General features: G+C 37.6%; 1 protein-coding gene across 4 annotated transcripts in view; it reads left to right on the top strand.

The window, feature by feature from the left end:
* The window catches only part of FANCC (FA complementation group C), a 275,430-nt gene that overhangs the window by 188,749 nt on the left and 65,126 nt on the right, over positions 1-21,555 (top strand). For all 4 annotated transcript variants that reach the window (XM_082401193.1, XM_082401194.1, XM_082401195.1 and 1 more), the window contains 2 exons: positions 11,147-11,260; positions 12,178-12,242. In XM_082401193.1, coding sequence (XP_082257319.1) covers positions 11,147-11,260; positions 12,178-12,242 — 179 coding nt within the window. The remainder of the gene's footprint in view (positions 1-11,146; positions 11,261-12,177; positions 12,243-21,555) is intronic.

Here is a 21,555-nt window from a genome sequence, read left to right on the forward strand (position 1 = left end):
GTCTGATATGAGAGTTGCTACACCAGCTTTCTTTTGATTTCCATTTGCATGGGATATCTTTTTCCATCCCCTCACTTTCAGTCTGTGTGTGTCCGTAGGTGTGAAGTGGGTCTCTTTTAGACAGCATATATATGGGTCTTGTTTTTGTATCCATTCAGCCAGTCTGTGTCTTTTGGTTGGAGCATTTAATCCATTTACATTTAAGGTAGTTATTGTTATTTATGTTCCTATTACCATTTTCTTAATTGTTTTGCATTTGTTATTGTAGGTCTTTTCCTTCTCTTGTGTTTCCTGCCTAGAGAAGTTCCTTTAGCTTTTGTTGCAAAGCTGGTTTGGTGGTGCTGAATTCTCTTAGCTTTTGCTTGTCTGGAAAGGTTTTAATTTCTCTGTCAAATCTGAAGGAGATCCTTGCTGGGTAGAGTAATCTTGGTTGTAGGTTTTTCCCTTTCATCACTTTAAATATGTCCTGCCACTCCCTTCTGGCTTGCAGAGTTTTTGCTGAAAGATCAGCTCTTAACCTTATGGGGATTCCGTTGTATGTTATTTGTTGCTTTTCCCTTGCTGCTTTTAATATTTTTCCTTTGTATTTAATTTTTGATAGTTTGATTAATATGTGTCTTGGCGTGTTTATCCTTGGATTTATCCTGTATGGGACTCTCTGTGGTTCCTGGACTTGACTGACTGTTTCCTTTCCCATGTTAGGGAAGTTTTCAACTATAATCTCTTCAAATATTTTATCAGACTACTTCTTTTTCCCTTCTTCTTCTGGGACCCCTATTATTTGAATGTTGGTGCGTTTATTGTTGTCCCTGGGACCCCTATAATTCGAATGTTGGTGCGTTTAATGTTGTCCCAGTGTGTTTAATGTTGTCTCTTCTTCTTCTGGGACCCCTATAATTCAAATGACCCATATGGGTCCCCTTCTTCTGGAACACCTATAATTGGAATGTTGGTGCATTTAATGTGACCCCTATAATTCGAATGTTGGTGTGTTTAATGTTGTCCCAGAGGTCTCTGAGACTGTCCTCAATTCTTTTTTTCTTTATTCTGCTCTGCGGTAGTTATTTCCACTATTTTATCTTCCAGGTCACTTATCCGTTCTTCTGCCTCAGTTATTCTGCTGTTGATTACTTCTAGAGAATTTTTAATTTCATTTATTGTTGTTCATCATTGTTTGTTTGCTCTTTAGTTCTTCTAGGTCCTTGTTAAATGTTTCTTGTATTTTCTCCATTCTATTTCCAAGATTTTGGATCATCTTTACTATCATTACTCTGAATTCTTTTTCAGGTAGACTGCCTATTTGTTCTTCATTAGTTTGGTCTGGTGGGTTTTTACCTTGTTCCTTCATCTGCTGTGTGTTTCTCTGTCTTCTCATTTTGCTTGACTTAAACTGTGTTTGGGGTCTCCTTTTTGCAGGCTGCAGGTTGGTAGTTCCCATTGTTTTTGGTGTCTGCCCCCAGTGCCTAAGCTTGGTTCAGTGGGTTGTGTAGGCTTCCTCGTGGAGGGGACTGGTGCCTGTGCTCTGGTGGATGAGGCTGGATCTTGTCTTTCTGGTGGGAAGGACTGCATCCAGTGGTGTGTTTTGGGGTGTCTATGAACTTAGTATGATTTTAGACAGCCTCTCTTCTAATGGGTGGGGTTGTGTTCCTGTCTCGCTAGTTGTTTGGCATAGGGTGTCCAGCACTGTAGCTTGCTTGTTGTTGAGTGGAGCTGGGTCTTAGCGTTGAGATGGAGATCTCTGTGAGAGCTTTCGTCATTTGATATTACATGGGGCCAGGAAGTCTCTGGTGGACCAGTGTCCTGAACTTGGCTCTCCCACTTCAGAGGCTGAGGCCTGACACACGGCCGGAGCACCAATTCCCTGTCAGCCACTCGGCTCAGAAGAAAAGGGAGAAAAAGAAAGAAAGAAAGAAAGGAAACAATAAAATAAAGTTATTAAAATAAAAAATTAAAAAAATATTAAAAATAAAAAAATGAAAGTAATAAAAAAAAAGGAAAGAACAACCAAAGCAAAAAACAAATCCACCAATGATAACAAGTGCTAAAAACTATACAAAAAACAAAACCAAAAAAAAACAGAAAAAATCGGACAGACAGAACCCTAGGACTAAAGGTAAAAGTTTCTTTGAGGACTTTCAGCTTTCAGGGTAAGGCTTGGCCAGTAAATTGTGGATAATTTCAGCCCTTCTCATGGTAGAGACCACCCGTCACCCCCTAGACCTATGGCAGGCAGCTTTACCTGCATTCCTAGATAGGCTTGCAGGAAAAAGGGTGAGCAGTGCTTGATAAATTTTGGTGTAGTATCAAAGAAGAATGTGTGTAATTGTGTGAAGAAGCTATTATAATACTCCTGCCTTTGAAAACTACATATCTATGTGGGGCTAGACTCTCCGTATAGTTCAACCAAAAAAAAAATATTGCAACAAATTAAATGCAGCAGTAAATACAAGAATCCAGCTGTCTTCTTTCAAGCCATATAGGAAAGAAATTTGCAAACATATGAAAGAGTGCTGGGCTTCCCTGGTGGCGCAGTGGTTAAGAATCTGCGTGCCAATCCAGGGTACACGGGTTCAAGCCCTGGTCCGGGAAGATCCCACATGCCTTGGAGCAGCTAGGCCCATGCTCCACAAGTACTGAGGCTGCGCTCTAGAGCCCATGAGCCAAAACTACTGAGCCCGCTTGCCTCAGCTACTGAAGCCCCTGCCCCTGGAGCCCGTGCTCCGCAACCAGGGAAGCTACTACAATGAGAAGCCCGCGCACCGCAATGAGAAGCCCACACACCGCAACTAAGAGCAGCCCCCACTCGCTGCAACTGGAGAAGGCCCACACGCAGCAACAAAGACCCAGTGCAGCCAAAAATAAGTAAATAAGAAGAGCACACTGTATACTCTAAAAAAAATAATAAAAAACCGACAGACAGAACCCTAGGACAAATGGTAAAAGCAAAGCTATACAGACAAAATCACAAAAAGAAACATACAGATACACACTCACAAAAAGAGAAAAAGGAAAATATATATGTATATAATAAAAAAAAGGAAGAGAGCAACCGAATCAATAAACAAATCTACCAATGATAATGAGCTCTAAATACTAAACTAAAATAAACATAACACCAGAAACAAAATTAGATGCAGAAAGCAAACCCCAAGTCTGCAGTTGCTCCCAAAGTCAACCACCTTAATTTTGGGATGGTTCGTTGTCTCTTCAGGTATTCCACAGATGCAGGGTACATCAAGTTGATTGTGGAGATTTAATCCGCTGCTCCTGAGGCTGCTGGGAGAGATTTCCCTTTCTCTTGTTTGTTCGCACAACTCCTGGGGTTCAGCTTTGGATGGGCCCCACCTGTGCGTGTAGGTCGCCTGAGGGCGTCTGTTCCCGCCCAGGCAGGAGGGGCTTAAAGTAGCAGCTGATTAGGGGCCTCTGGCTCACTCAGGCTGTGGGGAGGGAGGGGTACGGAATGTGGGCTGAGCCTGTGGCGGCAGAGGCCAGCCTGACGTTGCAACAGCCTGAGGCACGCCATGTGTTCTTCCGGGGAAGTTGTCCCTGGATCACGGGACCCTGGCAGTGGCGGGCTGCACAGACTCCCGGGAGAGGAGGTGTGGATAGTGACCTGTGCTTGCACACAGGCTTCTTGGTGGCTGCAGCATCAGCCTTAGTGTCTCATGCCTGTCTCTGGTGTCCGTGCTGATAGCCGCGGCTCGCGCCCATCTCTGGACCTCGTTTAGGCAGTGCTCTGAATCCCCTCTCCTCGCGCACCACAAAACAATGGTCTCTTGCCTCTTAGGCAGCTCCAGACTTTTTCCCGGACTCCATCCCGGCTAGCTGTGGCACACTAGCCCCCTCCAAGCTGTGTTCACGCAGCCAACCCCAGTCCTCTCCCTGGGGTCTGACCTCCAAAGCCTGAGCCTCAGCTCCCAGCCCCCACCCGTCCCGGCGGGTGAGCAGACAGGCCTCTCGGGCTGGTGAGTGCTGGTCGGCACCGATCCTCTGTGCGAGAATCTCTCTGCTTTGCCCTCTGCACTCCTGTTGCTGCGCTCTCCTCCATGGCCCCAAAGCTTCCCCCCCACCCACTCCCCATCTCTGCCAGTGAAGGGGCTTCCTAGTGTGTGGAAACTTTTCCTCCTTCACAGCTCCCTCCCACTGGTTGCAGGTCCCGTCCCTATTCTTTTTTTTTTTTTCCGTCCCTATTCTTTTGTCTCTGTTTTCCTTTTTCCCTACCCAGGTACATGGGGAATTTCTTGCTTTTTGGGAAGTCTGAGGTTTTCTGCCAGCATTCAGTAGGTGCTCAGTAGTTGTTCCACATGTAGAGGTATTATTGATGTATTTGTGGGGAGGAAGGTGATCTCCACGTCTTACTCCTCCACCATCTTGAAGGTCCCTCCTCAGGAGAAGTAAGTTTGACCAGGTAGGCTGAGGCCCTGTAGGGGAGGCTATGCTTAGGAATCCAGTGAAGGATTGGAGTAGTAGGGGTTACAGGAACATTTCCCATGTCTTTGCCCACACACCATGGACACTTTTCCACCACCCTTCTCTAATTCCTCTAGTCATTTTTCTCTGTCTAGCGCAGCCAACATTACATACCCTCTCTTTCCTGTACCTCCTTCTCCTCTCTCCTTCTCTGCTTCCCTAGCTGTCAGAATCAGCTCAGAAGTCATCATCTCTGGGAGCACTCTGAAACCCTACAGTTAGAATTAATCATTACTTCCTCTGTTTCCACAGTGATTGTCTTACCCCTTCATTATAGCACTTAGTGCATTCTGTCTTGTATTATGGATATTTCCATCTCTATCTCCCTTCATCAGATTGTAGGGAACTTCTTATCACAATAGCCCCAGTAGAGTGGCTTGAATGCAGATCATACTTAATATATGTTTGTTGATGAATGAATGAATGAATGAATAAGGGATCCTTGTTTACAAAAGTTTATTTATATTATGTGTAAAGAGATAGATGTAGTAGAGACCAAAGTGGTGGAAATTCTAAAGGACTTTAATGATCAGATGAAGAAATGGTTTGGAGAAGTATAAAATATGTGCTCTGTCTCAGTTCAAGAGTATTGACCGCAATTTGGCTCTCCTAACCCTTTGCCTGAGCATAAACCACAGCCCTTCTTCCACACACATACCCTGCGCCAAACCACAGCCTCATAGCTCCAGCTTTACTAACCCGCCTGTGAATGTGCTGCCTGTTACAAAGCGGAGCAGATACAATGAGACTAGGACGAGAAAGAACACCTGAAAACAAGGGAAATGGATTTTCCCCTGATTTATTTAAAACATTTCTTCTCAAAAGTTCACTTTCATGGTATAAGCAGTTTTCAGTGGCTTTTCAAACATTAGCAGAGTTCTTCAAACTCGTACATGAATCAAAATTGGGCTTAAAATGTTTTATGCACAGCTGTGTTGGTTCCTGCACTTTCCACGCTTGAAGGATTTTAGATCACTAGTCAGCGTGTTGCATTTGCATGTTTTCTTTATGCCTTTCAAATCGGAGCCTATTCATATACATGCACATCTTTTTGTAGATAATGATTTATGTATTTAGAAGCTCACTTCCTCATAAGTAAAATGAGGGGGTTGGAGTAGAAGATTTCCAAGATTGCTTTGTCAGCATTTTAAAATGAGTCAATTATCTTGTGACTATAGGAATTAATTTTTGTCCAAGGGCCAGTGCCTACAGAATCTTTAATGGTTTTTTCTTTAGAATGTTTGCCACTAGGTGGCAGTAAGAAAAATTATTCTTAGCTATGAGAAGTGCTTATCAATTTTTAAGTTTACTTTAAAAGAGAGATTTGGAGGTCTAAAGTTTAAGGTGTCTGTTTTGAAGTTATGCAACCATAGCCAGGCCTCAGTATGTTGTTTCTAGGACTTATGCTTATTTCATCCAGGGATAAAACTCTTGTGTCCCTTCATAGCAATTTGTATTAGGGAATTATGAGAAAAACACATAAGTTAAAGCGCGTAATTGCATTTTACAAAACATTTTTTTATGATAAAAAGTAAGATGATAATTGTAGAAACTTTGGAAATACAAGCAGTATAAAGAAGAAATTTTAAATCACTCCCAGAAATAATATATGTTAACTGTCATGTTTCTTCCTAGTATTTTTTTGCATACAAAATTAATATCACATTGAATATACAGTTTTTACACCTTGATTTTCAAATTAATGTTACATTGTCTTTTCCTATGTCATTAAATATCTTTTTTACAATGTGATTCATGCTGTTGGATAAACCATGATGGATTCAACCAATCCAATGTTGTTGGGTGCTTTGGTTGCTTCTAGTTTTTCACTGTTATAAGTGATACTGTCATGAACTTAAATCTTTCCTTAGGATATATTTTTGGAAATCAAATTACTGGATAAAAGGATATGAATTTCAATGCTTTGGTTACATATTATCAAGTGACTTCCCAGGAAGGCTTTACAAATTTGTGCTCCCAGGACTTCCCTGGTGACGCAGTGGTTAAGAATCCGCCTACCAGTGAAGGGGACACGGGTTCGAGCCCTGGTCTGGGAAGATCCCACATGCCGTGGAGCAACTAAGCCCATGTGCCACAACTGCTGAAGCCCGCGTGCCCTAGAGCCTGTGCTCCGCAGCAAGAGAAGCCACCTCAATGAGAAGCCCGCACACCACAACGGAAGAGTAACCCCCACTCGTCGCAACTAGAGAAAACCCACACGCAGCAACGAAGACCCAATGCAGCCAAAAATAAATAAGTAAATAAATAAATAAAAAATAAATTTATTTATTTAAAAAAAAATTTGTGCATCCAACAGCAATGGAGTGCCCCTTACCACATCCTTGCCAACACTGAGTATTAAGGTATAGGGTTGTTTTTCTTTTTCTTTTTTAAACAGAGCAAGAGGTAGGGTGGGGAACTAATCTTTATAGCATTTGATTTTTTAAAAAATCAGTTTCTAACCATATCATTTTGGGAATTTAAGCCAAGACAGGTCTGCCAGTTAAGTTATTTTCGTCTTTCCAAGACCTTAAGCATTATAGTCAGCTTGTATAATGCAGGTGTTGTGAATACTATCGAGGAAACTGTTTATGGCTATTTTAAACGTTACTCAGGAATTATTTACAGTCCCTGATTGCACCTTCTGAATCTATTGAATGTCCTAGATTTTTTTTTTTAACTTTCATTGGCTCAGCTACCGGAGTAACCCATGCAGTTTTGGGGAGACAGCCTCCATGCCTTGGTCCAGCACCCAGCATGTGAGTGCTTCTGGACAGCACTGGATTACAAGGGAAAGCCTTTACATGGTTTTCCTTAAGACCTACAATCTTAGCTGATCCTTAACTGTTACTGGGTTGAAACTGGTTTTCTTCTATTGTGCATATAGTGTGTTACTTTCTGTCTCAACTGGGTCTGTAGTACTCCATGCTTTAATTTTTAAAAATCAATCAAGTGAATTATGATGGCAGCCACCGGTTTCTAGGTGGCTTAATTGAAACTTTGCTTAATTGAATTGTATTAAAAACTGAATTTATGGGACTTTAAGTGATATGCCATACTTAGAGAATGTAGCCCAGTGCTTCACTCATGGTAAGCACTCAAAAAACTTTGGTTGTTATAATTGTTAGAATTCCCTCAAGAAGCAACACTTAACCAGGTAAATGGACTAGAACATACTAAAATCTTGGGGGACCAAAGAGCCTTCAGGGCCCCAAACAAGCTAGTGAGGGAAAGTCAGCCCTAGGCAAGGGCTGCAAAACCAGTGGGGCCAGGTTCATCCTTTGGAGAGAAGTTTGGGCTTCACCATAAGAGTTATTGGGAGTCTTAAGCTGAATACCAATCAGATTTGCATTGTTAACCTATTCTAGCTGCTTCATGGAGAATGCATACAGGGAGATTCCCTACAAGGTTTGGCCACAGAGTAGATAACCAGCCTTGGGCATGTTACTTACTTTCAGTGTGTCTCAGTTTCCTCATCTATAACACATTTAATAGTAGCACTTACCCCATAGGCTGTGGGGATTAAATGAGTTGATATTGATAGAACAGCTCCCAGCATATAAGTGCTTTAAATGTTTGTTAAATAGAATGCCAAAAGTCTGGTAGCAGAAAGTTAAGCAGTTCTAGTGCTGCCCTCCCTCCATCTAACATCAGACTGACCTCCTCTGTGAAAAACCCGGACTGCTCCTGACTCTGAACCATTGGCTGCCTCGTTTCCAAATAAGGAAACTGGGCTTCCTCCCTCCCCCTGCCTGGTCTGGTGTGGGCACCTCCACATGGATGCGGCATATGGTTGGCCAAGCCTGGACTTTCCTTCACCAGAACACCTACATTGCACCCCACACAGGGAGTCAGGTCCCACTTGCTGAGAGCACCATGTGTGCTCCTTGCTGTGGTGAACTAAGCAGAATCCACCAGTAAACACCGCCTCTCAAAGGATGGTACATTGGCTGTAATTTACTTCTCCTGGCTCTGCCAACCTAACCACAACTGCTTGATCTCACCCAGATTGCACTTAGTGTTTGAAAATAACTGGGAGATGAACTCTCCTGGGGCTATTGTCAGCTCCTGTTTGCTTTCTGTATTTATAAAGGACAGCTTTGAAGTGAAAGGAAAAAAAGGCCAATACATGCAGGTAGCTTCCATCCAGACTTTTCTTCACTCTAGAAGGAGCCTTTTCATTATCTTATACCTTATTAAAAAGTTCACTTTAACTCTGTAAATTTTCTGTTTTTCTCCCTCTCCAGTTGTTTCATTTTTTGTGAATCACATTATGCATGTGGCTGGGCCGTTTTTTGTTGTTGTTTAAATCATGAATATCTTCTACTGAGTAGTAATATTTCAAAGTTACTTTGTTAGCTTGCTATAAACTCTTATAATTTGAAAACAGTAAATGGGATCTCATGTAAGGACAGCAGGTTTCAATCTCTATTACTTAGTAGTGTTGCCTGGAGTTCTGTTTTGAGGATACTGAGGCAAGTCTGAGCTCACAGGGAGAAAGTACCATGATCCACACGAAAGGATGCACACCAGATTGGGGTAGATTTTTCCCCGGGGGGAAGGACTGCTGTAGAATTGTGGTGGGGAAAAGGAGAGATGGCACAGAAGTCTTCCTTGGTGTTTCTAATGCTTTATTAAGTTACATGGTGGGCAAAATTTGTCATTTTATATCTTTTGAATATGTGAAATAGTTCATGATAGATTTGAAAAGAGTGACATGATGGATTAGTGATATATGCCCTTTTGTGTTAACTGGTGTGTTTGTTGCCCCAGCCTCGTGGGGCCTACCCGTGACTGAAGTGATGCATAGCCTCTTCCCTAGATTTGACTGCCTTAAGTATTTGTGTATGAACTCACACACATTTATACAAATTCATTTTATCTTGTAATGTGTACTCACAAAATGCAGTACAAGACTTTAAAAAAAGAATTAAAATGACTGTCGGCTGGCTAATGAGTATACAAAAAACCACTGGGTTTTATACACTTAAAGGGGTGAATTTTATGGTATAAGAATTATATCTCAATAAAGCTGTTGTTAAAACATAAAATATTTCCAAATAACACTTTTCAGAAAGTAAAGATATTTTTCCTGATTAAAAAGTAGTACAAACAAATATATGAAACTGGAAAGTGTACTGAAGTAGAAAGAAGAAAAAAGATATAAACCCGTACTAGCACCATCCCAGAGACTGTTAACATTTGCTGATATTTTCTTCCATTATTTTTTCATTCCCATGTCTGGATTGTTCTTATATTGATAAGATCATTTCTGTATATATAATTTTGCATCTTCCTTTCTTCATTTAACATTATAACCATTTAAAATGCTGTCATAAATTCTTTATAAGCATTTTAATGGCTTACAGTGAGCCATGGTATTGAGGGTATTATAAATTAATCATTCCCTGCTGTTAGACATTTTTTACTATGAGAAATAACACTGTAGTGAACATCTTTGAGCATAATCCCCATCATGATATTTGGATTTATTTCCTTAAATGTATGTTAAAAGTTCTGAATGCTTTTAAAACCTTTAATATACATTCTCAAGTTGTTTTCTATAAAGTACGCCTCTACCAACCTATCAGGTGTCTTCATGTTACAAATATCTAGGCAGACATAGCCCTGGCAGTCCAAGCTTGGGCGTGGGTATGGTTTGTGTTATACTTGCTTACACTCTATAGGTGCCTTCGTGCAGTTCACAGTAGCAGTGATGTGTGGATCCCATTTGTATTTTTCCAAAAGCTCACACAGAGTACCTGTTTCAGAGAACCCAGATTAGCATTAGGTATTCACGTCTTTAAAACTCTTTAATTCATTTAGTGGAAAATGTTATGTTGATATTTAAATTTGCCTTTTGGATTATGAGGCTGAACATTTATCCATGTGTTTCTTGGGCATTTGTGTTTTGTTTTAGGAGTTATCTGTTCATACTCCTTTTTTATGCTCTTAGTATTTGTCATATGGTATTTTGCACACTAATTTGATTACATATGTCTATATTATTTGTTGTTAATATTCTTCATAGTTTTGTGCTTATATTATTTGCTGGAAAACACAAGAGTTTTTTTGTCTTTTAATTTAGAACGATCAGTGATTTGCTCCCTTGATTTTCAGTTTACAAAGTTCTTCCCCATTCAGACATGTGAAAAGTACTTGTATTTTCTTCTTGTTTATTATTTTATTTCAGTTTTACATTGATCTCTTTAATTTACAGTAAATTCAAGTATATTTTGATAAATAACGTAAGGTGAGAATCTAATTTTTTTCAAATAGTTTTCCTAGCACCATTTATTGCATAATCTTTCCTTTGTGATTTGTGGTGTGTTCCTTGTTATGTATTAAATTATCATCTCTACTCTGATAAAAATATTTTACTGAGTTTGAAAACAGTAAAGATCACATTTTTAATATGGTTAAAGCACTGTTCATTAGTTATACATTTTTTTCACTGTTAGTATTTGTTTAAATTTACTTAATGTAATAATTTTATCACTAACTTATTTCTTCTTTATATCTGAATCAAAGTGACCTGGGTTATTTGGACAAATTAAGATTATTCATTTTACAGAGACCACCCCATTTACAAATGACCCAGATTCTAGGCATTATATATAATGGGGACTTACATTCACTTTTAAGACCTTTTTCTCTTTCTGTTTATGTTTTTTAGGGGTTGTTATCTCATATACTTTCCACATTCAGATCTGATATAAAAGAAGTTGATCTTTTTACTCAAGTTCTTGGATATGCACCCACAGATTACTATCCTGGTTTACTTAAAAATGTGAGTATTTTTAATTTATTAGTATTGAAATTTTCATTGCTTAATGTACCATCTGCAAAAAAGGTAAACGGAAATATTTCACTTCTCCAGGAGAGATGTTTAACTTTTCTATGTTTATCTCTTCTTACCTTGGGCGGACTTATGGCCATGTAAGGAAAAAATGTGAGTTGGGAGATTATGAGAAAGAAGAAGGAAACCAGGAGAGGTTATTCTAAATCAACCAACCTCTCTGTCCCTTAACACATACATCTCATTTATTCTCTCAAAGGTTTTTGGGAGAAAAGATTTCCTTAACCAATATAAACACAGCCTTTTACTGTTGGATAAATTTCATATTTAAAAATAAGCTGATAGGAATTTTATGTTAAAGCAAAATATTCAATAAATAACAATCTTGTAAATAGTATTATATATTTACATCTTAGTATTAAAGCTGTGATTTCGTCTACCTTAAATTTTAGCCAAATTCAAGAAATTTTAACTTATGGTCTTAACATAGCTCTTCTAAAAAATGTTATGAGATTTTTAATGTTTATTAACTATTCCTGTCTTTTGGAAGCTTTATACATGAATAGCATTTTAAAAGAATAAAGAACTAAGTTAAGAAAGAAAAAAAAGTAAGCTAACTCTAACATGGTTTTATTTTTAACAGGTTTGGTTTTAATTTGGGGGAAATCAATGACTTGTCTATTACTCATTTGCTTACATCAGAATTTGGAGTAACAGACATTAAATATAAAATCCAAGTTATTAGTAAATGTGACTTGGCACTGCTTTGACAAAGTAAGACAAGGAAAGGATTGGTGGGGGAAGAGAGTAGGGAATCTCAACGGAAATATCACTCACATCAAGAAAAATAGAACTGATGTAATCCTGTTTGCAGCGTGAGTTAACCTGCAACTGATTTTGTTTTACAGATGGTTTTATCATTAGTGTCTGAACTCAGAGAGAATCATCTTAATGGATTTAACACTCAAAGGCGGTAGGTGTTAAACTAAACGTCCCTATTCTCAAGTTTCAAAATGTATCAGTTTGGTTATGAGAGAAAAATTTTATAATTCTTAGGAAATTCATGTTCATAGTTATGGTTGTATTCTATGTGGAGAGATTATTTTCAGGGGATACATGGCAAATTGGTAAGTTTTACAAATTTTCTTTTTTTAATTACTGTTCTCTCAACTCTCAGGTCAGTAAGTAGATCATGCAATGACTCTTGGGCACCCATTGAGTAAAAAGCCCCACATATGCAGTATGGAACACAAAAGGAAGAAGTGTGCAGCTCAGTGTGAGTGTGTATCGTTCAGACACACACATACACGATCAGAATATTTATAAGGCAATAGATATTTGATGTACACAAATAACCTGTTTTAAGAAACATAATATTCCAAAATCTAGCCTAAACAAATCAAACAGATTCAGACAAATTAAAAGTCAGTTAATCATATTACAAAATGTTTCTTCACTATATGAAGGAATTCAAAGTTGTTTTTATTGGTGAGCATTTCATTTTTAACAACTCATTAAGAGAATCTGGGGGCCAAAGAAATTTGTGGCGCTTTTTTTTGTAAAGCTATTGGCAATTAAAGCTCTATCAGAAATGGTCTTTGCCCTCAGCCTTTAGGAATCCTTTGCATTTAGCACCTTAAAATAAACTATGAAACTCTTATATGAAAACACTGGAGAAAATCTTCATGACATTAGATTTGGCAGGGATTTTTGGAATATGACACCAAAAGCAGAAGAAACAAAGCAAAAGTAGATAAATTGGATTTCATTAATATTAAGACAACACCTACTAAGTGAGTGAAAACATTTGGGAATGATATATCGGATAAGGGACTAATATCCAGACTATATAAAGAACTCCTAAACCTCAACAACAAGAAAAAACTCAGTTCAAAAATGGGTAAGAGACTTGACTAGACACTCCTCCACAGATGTACAACTATCCAATAAGCACATTAAAAAATGTTTAAAATTACCAATTATGGAAATGCAAATTAAAATCACAGTGGTATACCACAACATACCTAGTAGGATGGCTATAATTTAAAAACTGAACAAACAAAATGGAAAATGACAAATGTTGGCAAGGATGTAGAGAAAGTAAAACCCTTATACATTGCTGATGAGAATGTAAAATGGTGCAGCCCTTGTGGAAAACAGTTTGGCAGTTCCTCAAAAAGTTAAGCATAGAATTTCCATAAGTCCTAGCAATTCCACTCTTTGGTATATATTCCAAAAAATTGAAAACAGGGATTTGAACAGATACCTGTAAACCAATGTTCATAGCAGCATTGTTCACAATAGCCAAAAGGTGGAAACAACCAAGTGCCCATCAACAGGTGAACAGATAAACAAAATGTGGTATATAAATATAAAAGAATACTATTCAGTCATAAAAAGGAAAACAATTTTTACATATGCAAGAACGTGGATGGACCTTGGAAACATCATGCTTTGTGAAATAAGCCAGCCACAGAAGGACAAATATTCTATGATTCCACTTATATAAGGTACCTAAAATAAGCAAAGTCATAGAGGTAGGAAACAGAATAGAGGTTATCAGGGGCTTGAGGGAATGGAATTATTGTTTCATAGGTACATAGTTAATGTTGGAGATGATTAAAACTTTGGGTATAGACTGTGGTGACAGAAGGTGAATGTATTTAATACCATGGAATGGTTACCACTTATAAATGGTTAAAATGATAACTATTATGTGTGTTTTACCACAATAAAAAAAAAATTAAACAAGAAAAAAAAACCAAATGTGATACCACTATACACTCCCTCAAATGACTAAAATTTAAAACACTCACATTATGTGTTGGAAAGGATATGGAACTACTGGATTTCTCAGACACTGTTTTTAAGAATGTGAAGTGGGGTGACTACTTTGGTAAACAGTGTGGCGGTTTACTATAAAGTTAAACATACACTTACCACTGAGCCCACCAATTCCACTCTTGAGTATTGTCATGACAAATGAAAATATAAGTATTCACAAATATTTCTATATATTCATAGCTGCTTTATTTGTAATAGTTCAAAACCAGAAACAATCCAAAGGACCATCTGCAAGTGAATGCATAAACAAATAAAAAATTATCTTTTACCACTTTTTAAAAAATGAAAAGACAGGTCATAGACTGTGAGAAAGTATTTTCAAATCATACATCTGATAAAGGGCTCATACCCAGAATATACAAATATCCCAGTAATAAGACAAATAACCCTGTTATGAAATAGGCAAAAGATTGGAATACATGTCACCAAAAATATATATACAAATGGCTAATAAGCACACAAATGCTTGTATATGAATGTTCAAAGTGGCATTATTCATAGTAGACAAAAAATGGAAGCAACCCAAATATCCATCAACTCATGAATGGATAAACAAAATATAGTATGTCCATACAATAGAATACTATTCCTCAGTAAAAAAGGAACAGTCTCCTGATTCATGCTATAATATGTGTGAACTTCAAAAACATAATGCTTAGTGAAAGAAGCCAGTCATGAACGACCACATATTGTATGATTCCATGCTTATAGAATGTCCAGAATAGACAAATCATACTATAGAGACAGAAAGTAGATTAGTTGTTGCCTGGGACTAGAGGTAGATACAGGGATTTCCTGCAGATGAGCACAAAAGATCTTGAAGTGATGGAAATGTCCTGAAAGTGGATGATGATGATGATGATGATGGTTGTCCAAGTCAGTAATTTGTTAAAAATCTTTGAATTGTACATTTCAAATAGGTGCATTTTGTGGTATATAAAGTATACCTTAAAAAGTAATAAGAAGAGCCCGTAGGGTGCATGGAAAGCACTTACCATCATTTACACGTCAGGTAAAGACTTTGATTTAGCCTTGAGGTGAATGTTGAATAATGGATCTTTTAAATAATAGAGTTAAAAATTACTGAAGGGGACTTCAAAAATCAATAAGATGCAATGTGTACATACACCCCACACCAAACTCCCAATGTAGGTAAAGTTGATTTCTTAAAATTCAGCTAAGAATAAATAAAAACAAAAAGCTGTTAACAAATAGAAAAGAGCAGCCAGACGTAGAAGATATTTGCAACTTGTAAAACAGACAAAGGACTAGTATGCAAACTATAGAAATGCCTCCTGCAAATCACTCATAAAGAGGCAAACACTCCAGTATGGAAATGGACAAGCTATATAAGCAGGTCATTACCAAAAGAGGAAAACTGAATAAATAATAAACATTTAAAAAATTCTTTAGGAGTGATGTCAGCAAGATAGAATAGGAAGCCCTAGTCCTGTTCCTCCACAGAGACACTAACTTAAAAATAGTGTATGACCCAAAGAGACTTTATGAGACTTCAGAAATCAATTACAAAGTCACAATACTCCTGGCAAACTCAAAGTCAAGCATAGCCATATCGAAACGGGTAAGAAAGCCATTTCATATCAACCACAGTAGCCCCTCCCCTAAGCTGGCCTGGCTTGGGAGGATTGGGAGGAAAAGTCCAGTTTGAAGTAACCCCCTTGGGAGGGAAAGACTGGAATGTGTCCAGTGTTCTAACTTTTGGGGGGCTACCTGAGGGACTGCTATCTGTCCTTCCTGACTCTGACCACTGACAGGGAATCGGCATACTTTCAATTGCTGGAGACCATGGAGAGTTAAAGAGAGCTCAGCTGCTCTTTGCAGCAACAGAGAACTGGCAGTGCCACAGACAGGTTGGCTCAGGTCAGCATGATTAGGACAAAGTACCCAACTCACAGCTTCTCTTTTGGGGTGGGGGTGGGGAGAAGAGTGGAATGTGCATACAATGTTACAACTTTTAAAGGGGCTACCCTAGTGATTAGTTTCTGTCTCCCCTGACTTGAGGCAGTAACAGAACCAGCATACTTTGGATGCCTGGGGGGCTGGAGAGAACAAAAGAGCTTAGTGGCTTGTTGCAGCATCAGAGAACCTGTGGTACCACAGATAAACACTAGAGGGAGGAAGAGATTATAAACTCCTGAAAAAGAAACTGGCAAAGCTCTAACTGGGAAATTATGTGCCTAGGCCCAGAGAAGATGCATCCCCAGAAAATGTTTGAAGGACCCACAGGTTCTCTAGCCAGGTTGATTGTGAAAGTCTTCTGTACAAAGCCAGTCTGTAAAGGCTGGGAGAGGTGACTGTTTCTTCAAATTCACAAAACAGAAAGAAATAATAAGGCACACAAAGAAACAGGAAAACGTGGCCCAATCAAAGGAATAAAAATAATCTCTACAAACCTACCCTAAAGAAATGGAGGTCTATGAATTACCTGGCAAAGAACTCAAAATAATCATTCTAAAGAAGCTCAATGCACTGCAGTAGAATACAGATAAACAACTAAACAAAATCAGAAAAATCATGCATGAACAAAATGGGACTATCAACAAAGAGAAATTATTGAGAAACAACCAAATGGATATTCTGGAGCTGAAAAATACAATGATTGAATTGAAAAATTCACTGGAAGAGTTCAACAGTAGACTTGATCAAGCAGTTAACTTGAAGACATGTTATTTGAAATTATTAAATTAGGGGAATGTAAAGAAAAAAGAATAAAGAAAAGTAAATTAAGCCTAAGAACTCATGGGACACCATCAAGTGGACCAATTATATGCATTGTGGGAGTCCTAGAAGGAGAAGAGAGAAAGAAAAGGGCAAAGAGCTTATCAAATCTGAGGAAGGAATTGGACATCCAAATTAAAGAAGCTTAAAGAACTTTAACTAGGATGAGCCGAAAAGGCCCATTCTGAGACATGTTATAATCAAACTGTCAAAAGTCAAAGACAAGAGGTTGGAGGGGGAAAAAAAAGTCAAAGACAGAGAATGTTGACAACAGCAAGAAAAAACAACTCATCACATTCAAGGAAGCTCCCATAAGATTATAAGTGGATTACTCAGCAGAAACATTAAGGCCAGAAGGGAGTGGGATGATATATTCAAAGTGCTAAAAGTAAAAACCTGCCAACCAAGATGATAATATTCTGCCAACTGTCTGTGGCAGGAAGGAGAAATTAAGACCTTCCCAGATGAACAAAAGCTGAGGGAGTTCATCACCACTAGACTTGCTGTAAGAATTGTTAAAGGGAGTTTTCCAAGTTGAAACAAAAGGACTCTAGACAGCAACACAGGAGCATCCCAAGATACAAAATTCTCTGGTAAAAGTAGATATGTAAACAAATACAAAACCATGTAATGGTGGTGCATAAATTACTTTTATTTCTTTTATAAAACTTAAAATATAAAATCAGAAAAAATAACGGTAACTGTAAAACTATGTTAATGTATACAAAATATTAAAAAGGTGTAACTTATGACATCAAAAACATAAAGCAGAGGGAGGAGATATAAAGCAGTAACGTTTTTTTCTGCAACTGAAGTTATCAGTTTAAAATAGATGGTATATATGTATACAGTGGAATACTACTCAGCCACAAAAAACAAAATTTTGCCATTTGCAACATGAATGGACCTGGAGGGCATTGTGCCAAGTGAAATAAGTCAGACAGAGAAAGACAAATACTGTATGATATCACTTATAAGTGGAATCTAAAAAATCAGACAAACGAGTGACTATAACAAAAAGGAAACAGACTCCCCAGATATAGAGAACAAACTAGTAGTTACCAGTGAGGAGAGGGAAGGTGGAGAGTCAAGATAGAGAGGTACAAACTATTATATATAAAATAAATAAGCTACAAGGATGTATTGTACAACACAGGGAATATAACCAATATTTTATAATAACTATAAATGGAGCATAACCTTTAAAAATTGTGTACAGCTGTAATTTATATAATATTGTACATCAGCTACATCTCAATTTAAGAAAAAGTTAAAAAAATTTTTAAAATAAAATAGATTGCTTTAACCATAAGATATTTGATGTAATCCCCATGGTAACAACAAAGAAAATACCTATAGAAGTTGCACAAAGGAAAATGAGAAGGGAATCAAAGCATATCCCCACCAAAAAAAAAATTTTTTTTCAACAAAACAAAGGAAGGCAGCAAGTAAGGAAAAGAGGGACAGAACAACTGCAAGACATACAGAAAACAATGAAATGGCAATAGCAAGTCCTTCTCTGTTAGTAATTACTTTAAATGTAAATGGATTAAACGCTCCGATCAAAAAACATAGAGTTACTAAATGGATAAAAAACAGGGCCAACTATATGCTGTCTACAGGAGACTCATTTTAGATGTAAGGATATATATAAGCTGAAAGTGAAAAAGATATTCCATGCAAATGGTAACCACAAGAGAGCAGGGGTGACCATACTTATATTAGACAAAGTATAACTTAAGTCAACAACTGTTCCAAGAGACAAAGAAGGACATTATATAATGATAAAGAGGATCAGTTCTCTAGGAAGATATAACAATTATAAATATATATGCACCTAACAGCAGAGCACCAAAATATATGAAGCAAACATTGATTGAAGGGAGAAATAGAAAGCAGGACAATAATAATAGGAGATTTCAATACCCCAGTTTCAATAATGTATAGATCAACCACACCAAAGGTCAATAAGGAAACAGAGGATTTGAAAAACATCATAAATGAACTGGACCTTATAGTTATATGTAGAACACTCTATAATAGCAGAATGTACATTATTCTCAAGCACACACAGAAATTCTCCAGGATAGATCATGTTAGGCCACAGAACAAGTCCTAACAAATTCAAGATTGAAATCATACCAAATACCTTTTCTAATCATGATGGTATGAAACTAAAAATCAGTAACAGGAGGAAAACTGGGAAATTCACAAATATGTGCAAATTAAACAGTATGCTATTGAAAAATTAATGGGTCAAATAAGAAATCACAAGGGAAATTAGAAAATATCTTGAGACAAATGGAAACAAAAACGCAATATACCAAAAATTATAGGATGCAGGAAAAGCATTATTAAGAGGGAAGTATCTAGTGGTAAATGCCTTCATTAAAAAAGAAGAGGGGACTTCCCTGGTAGTCCAGTGGTTAAGAATCGGTCTTGCAATGCAGGGGATGCCGGTTCGATCCCTGGTCAGGGAACTGAGAACCCACATGCTACAGGACAACTAAGCCCATGCCTCAGCTAATGAGCCTGGGTACTCTAGAGCCCGCACACCGCAACTAAGACCTGATACAGCAAATAAATAAATAAATATTAAAAAAATAATAAAATAAAATAAAAAAGAAGAGATATCTCAAATCAACAACATAATTTTATAACTCAGGGAGCTAGAAGAACAGGCTAAACCCAAAGATACAGCATGAATGAAAAAAAAAAAAGATTACAACGTAAATAAACTAAATAGAGAATAGAAAAACAATAGAAAAAAATCAAAGAAACTAGGGTTGGTTTTTTTAAAAGATCAACAAAATTGACAAACCCTTAGCTAGACTAACAAAAATAGAATATTCAAGCAATAAATAACAGAAATGAAAGAGGAGACATTGCAACTGATGCCATAAAAATAGTAAGAATCATAAAAGAGACTATGAACTTTTTTACACCAATGAATTGAATAACCTAGAAGAAATGGGTAAATTTTTATAAACATACAACCTATTAATACTGAATTATAAACTTAAAAATCTGAACAGATCTATAACTAGTAAGGAGATAGAATCAGTAATCAAAAACCTCTCAATAAAGACAAGTCTAGGACCAGATAACTTCACTGGAGAATTCTACTGAACATTTAAAGAAGAATTAATACCAGTCCTTCCCAAAACTCTTTCAAAAAGTTAGAGAAGGGAATACTTCAATATTCATTTTATGGAGCCAGCCCTGATATCAAAATCATACAAATATACCACAAGAAAAGAAAACCAAGACCAATATCCCTGATGAATATTGATGCAAAAATCCTCAACAAAATACTAGCAAAAGAAACTCAACAACACATTAAAAACTGATGCAGCATGACCAAGTGGGATTTATTCCTAGCATGCAAGGATGGTTCAACATACAAAAATTAATCAAGGTAATACACCATATTAACAGAATGATGGACAAAGCCACACAATAATTTCCATTGATATAGAAAAATTATTTGATAAAATTCAATACCCTTTCATGATAAGAACATTCAACAGACTAGGAACAAGGGAACTACCTCAACCATAATAAAGACCATATGTAAAGGGCCCACAGCTAACATCAGACTCACTGGTGAAAGATTGAAAGCTGCTTTTTGAAAACCAGGAAGCAAAGATACCCTGTCTCACCACTTGTTTTCAACATAGTACTGAAGTCTTGGCCAGAGCAATTAGGCAAGACAAAGAAATAAAAGCCATTCAAGTATAAAAGGAAAAAGTAAAATGATCTATGTTCATAGATGACATGATCTTATATGCAGAAAACCCTAAAGACTCCACAAGAAAACGGTTAGAGCTAAAAAATGAATTCAGCAAAGTTACAGGACACAGAATCAACACTCAAAAATCAGTTTTGGGCTTCCCTGGTGGCGCAGTGGTTGAGAATCTGCCTGCCAATGCAGGGGACATGGGTTCGAGCCCTGGTCTGGGACGATCCCACATGCTGCGGAGCAACTAGGCCCGTGAGCCACAGCTTCTGAGCCTGCGCGTCTGGAGCCTGTGCTCCGCAACAAGAGAGGCCGCGGTAGTGAGAGGCCCATGCACCGCGATGAAGAGTGGCCCCCGCTTGCTGCAACTAGAGAAAGTCCTCTCACAGAAACGAAGACCCAACACAGCCCAAAATAAATAAATAAATTAAATAATGAAAAAAAAAATCAGTTTTGTTTCTATACACTAACAATGAGCAATCCAAAAAGGGAATTTAAAAAACAATACCATTTACAGTAGCATCAAAAAGAAAAAATGTTTAGGAATAAACTTAAGGAGGTAAAAGACTTGCACACTGCAAACTACAAAACATTAATGAAAGAAATTAAATATGACACAAATAAATGGTAAGGCATCCTGTGTTCATGTATTAGAAGACTCCATATTGTTAAAATATCCGTACAACCCAATCAGTCTATAGGTGTGATGCAATTCTGTCAAAATCCAAATGGCATTCTTCTTTCGCAGAAATAGAAAAACATCCTAAAATTCATATAGCATCTCAAAGGACTCCAAATAACTAAAACAATCTTGAAAAGAAAAACAAAACTAGAGCCTTCATACTCCATGATTTCAAAACTACATTCATCAAAACAGTTTGCTACTGGCATAAAGCCAGACATGTAGACCCATGGAACAGACTAGCAGTGAAGTTGCAAAAAGATACCTGTAATATGTCATTAT

This window comes from Balaenoptera borealis (assembly GCF_965194805.1).
Source record: "Balaenoptera borealis genome assembly, chromosome: 8".
Classification (NCBI taxonomy): domain Eukaryota; kingdom Metazoa; phylum Chordata; class Mammalia; order Artiodactyla; family Balaenopteridae; genus Balaenoptera; species Balaenoptera borealis.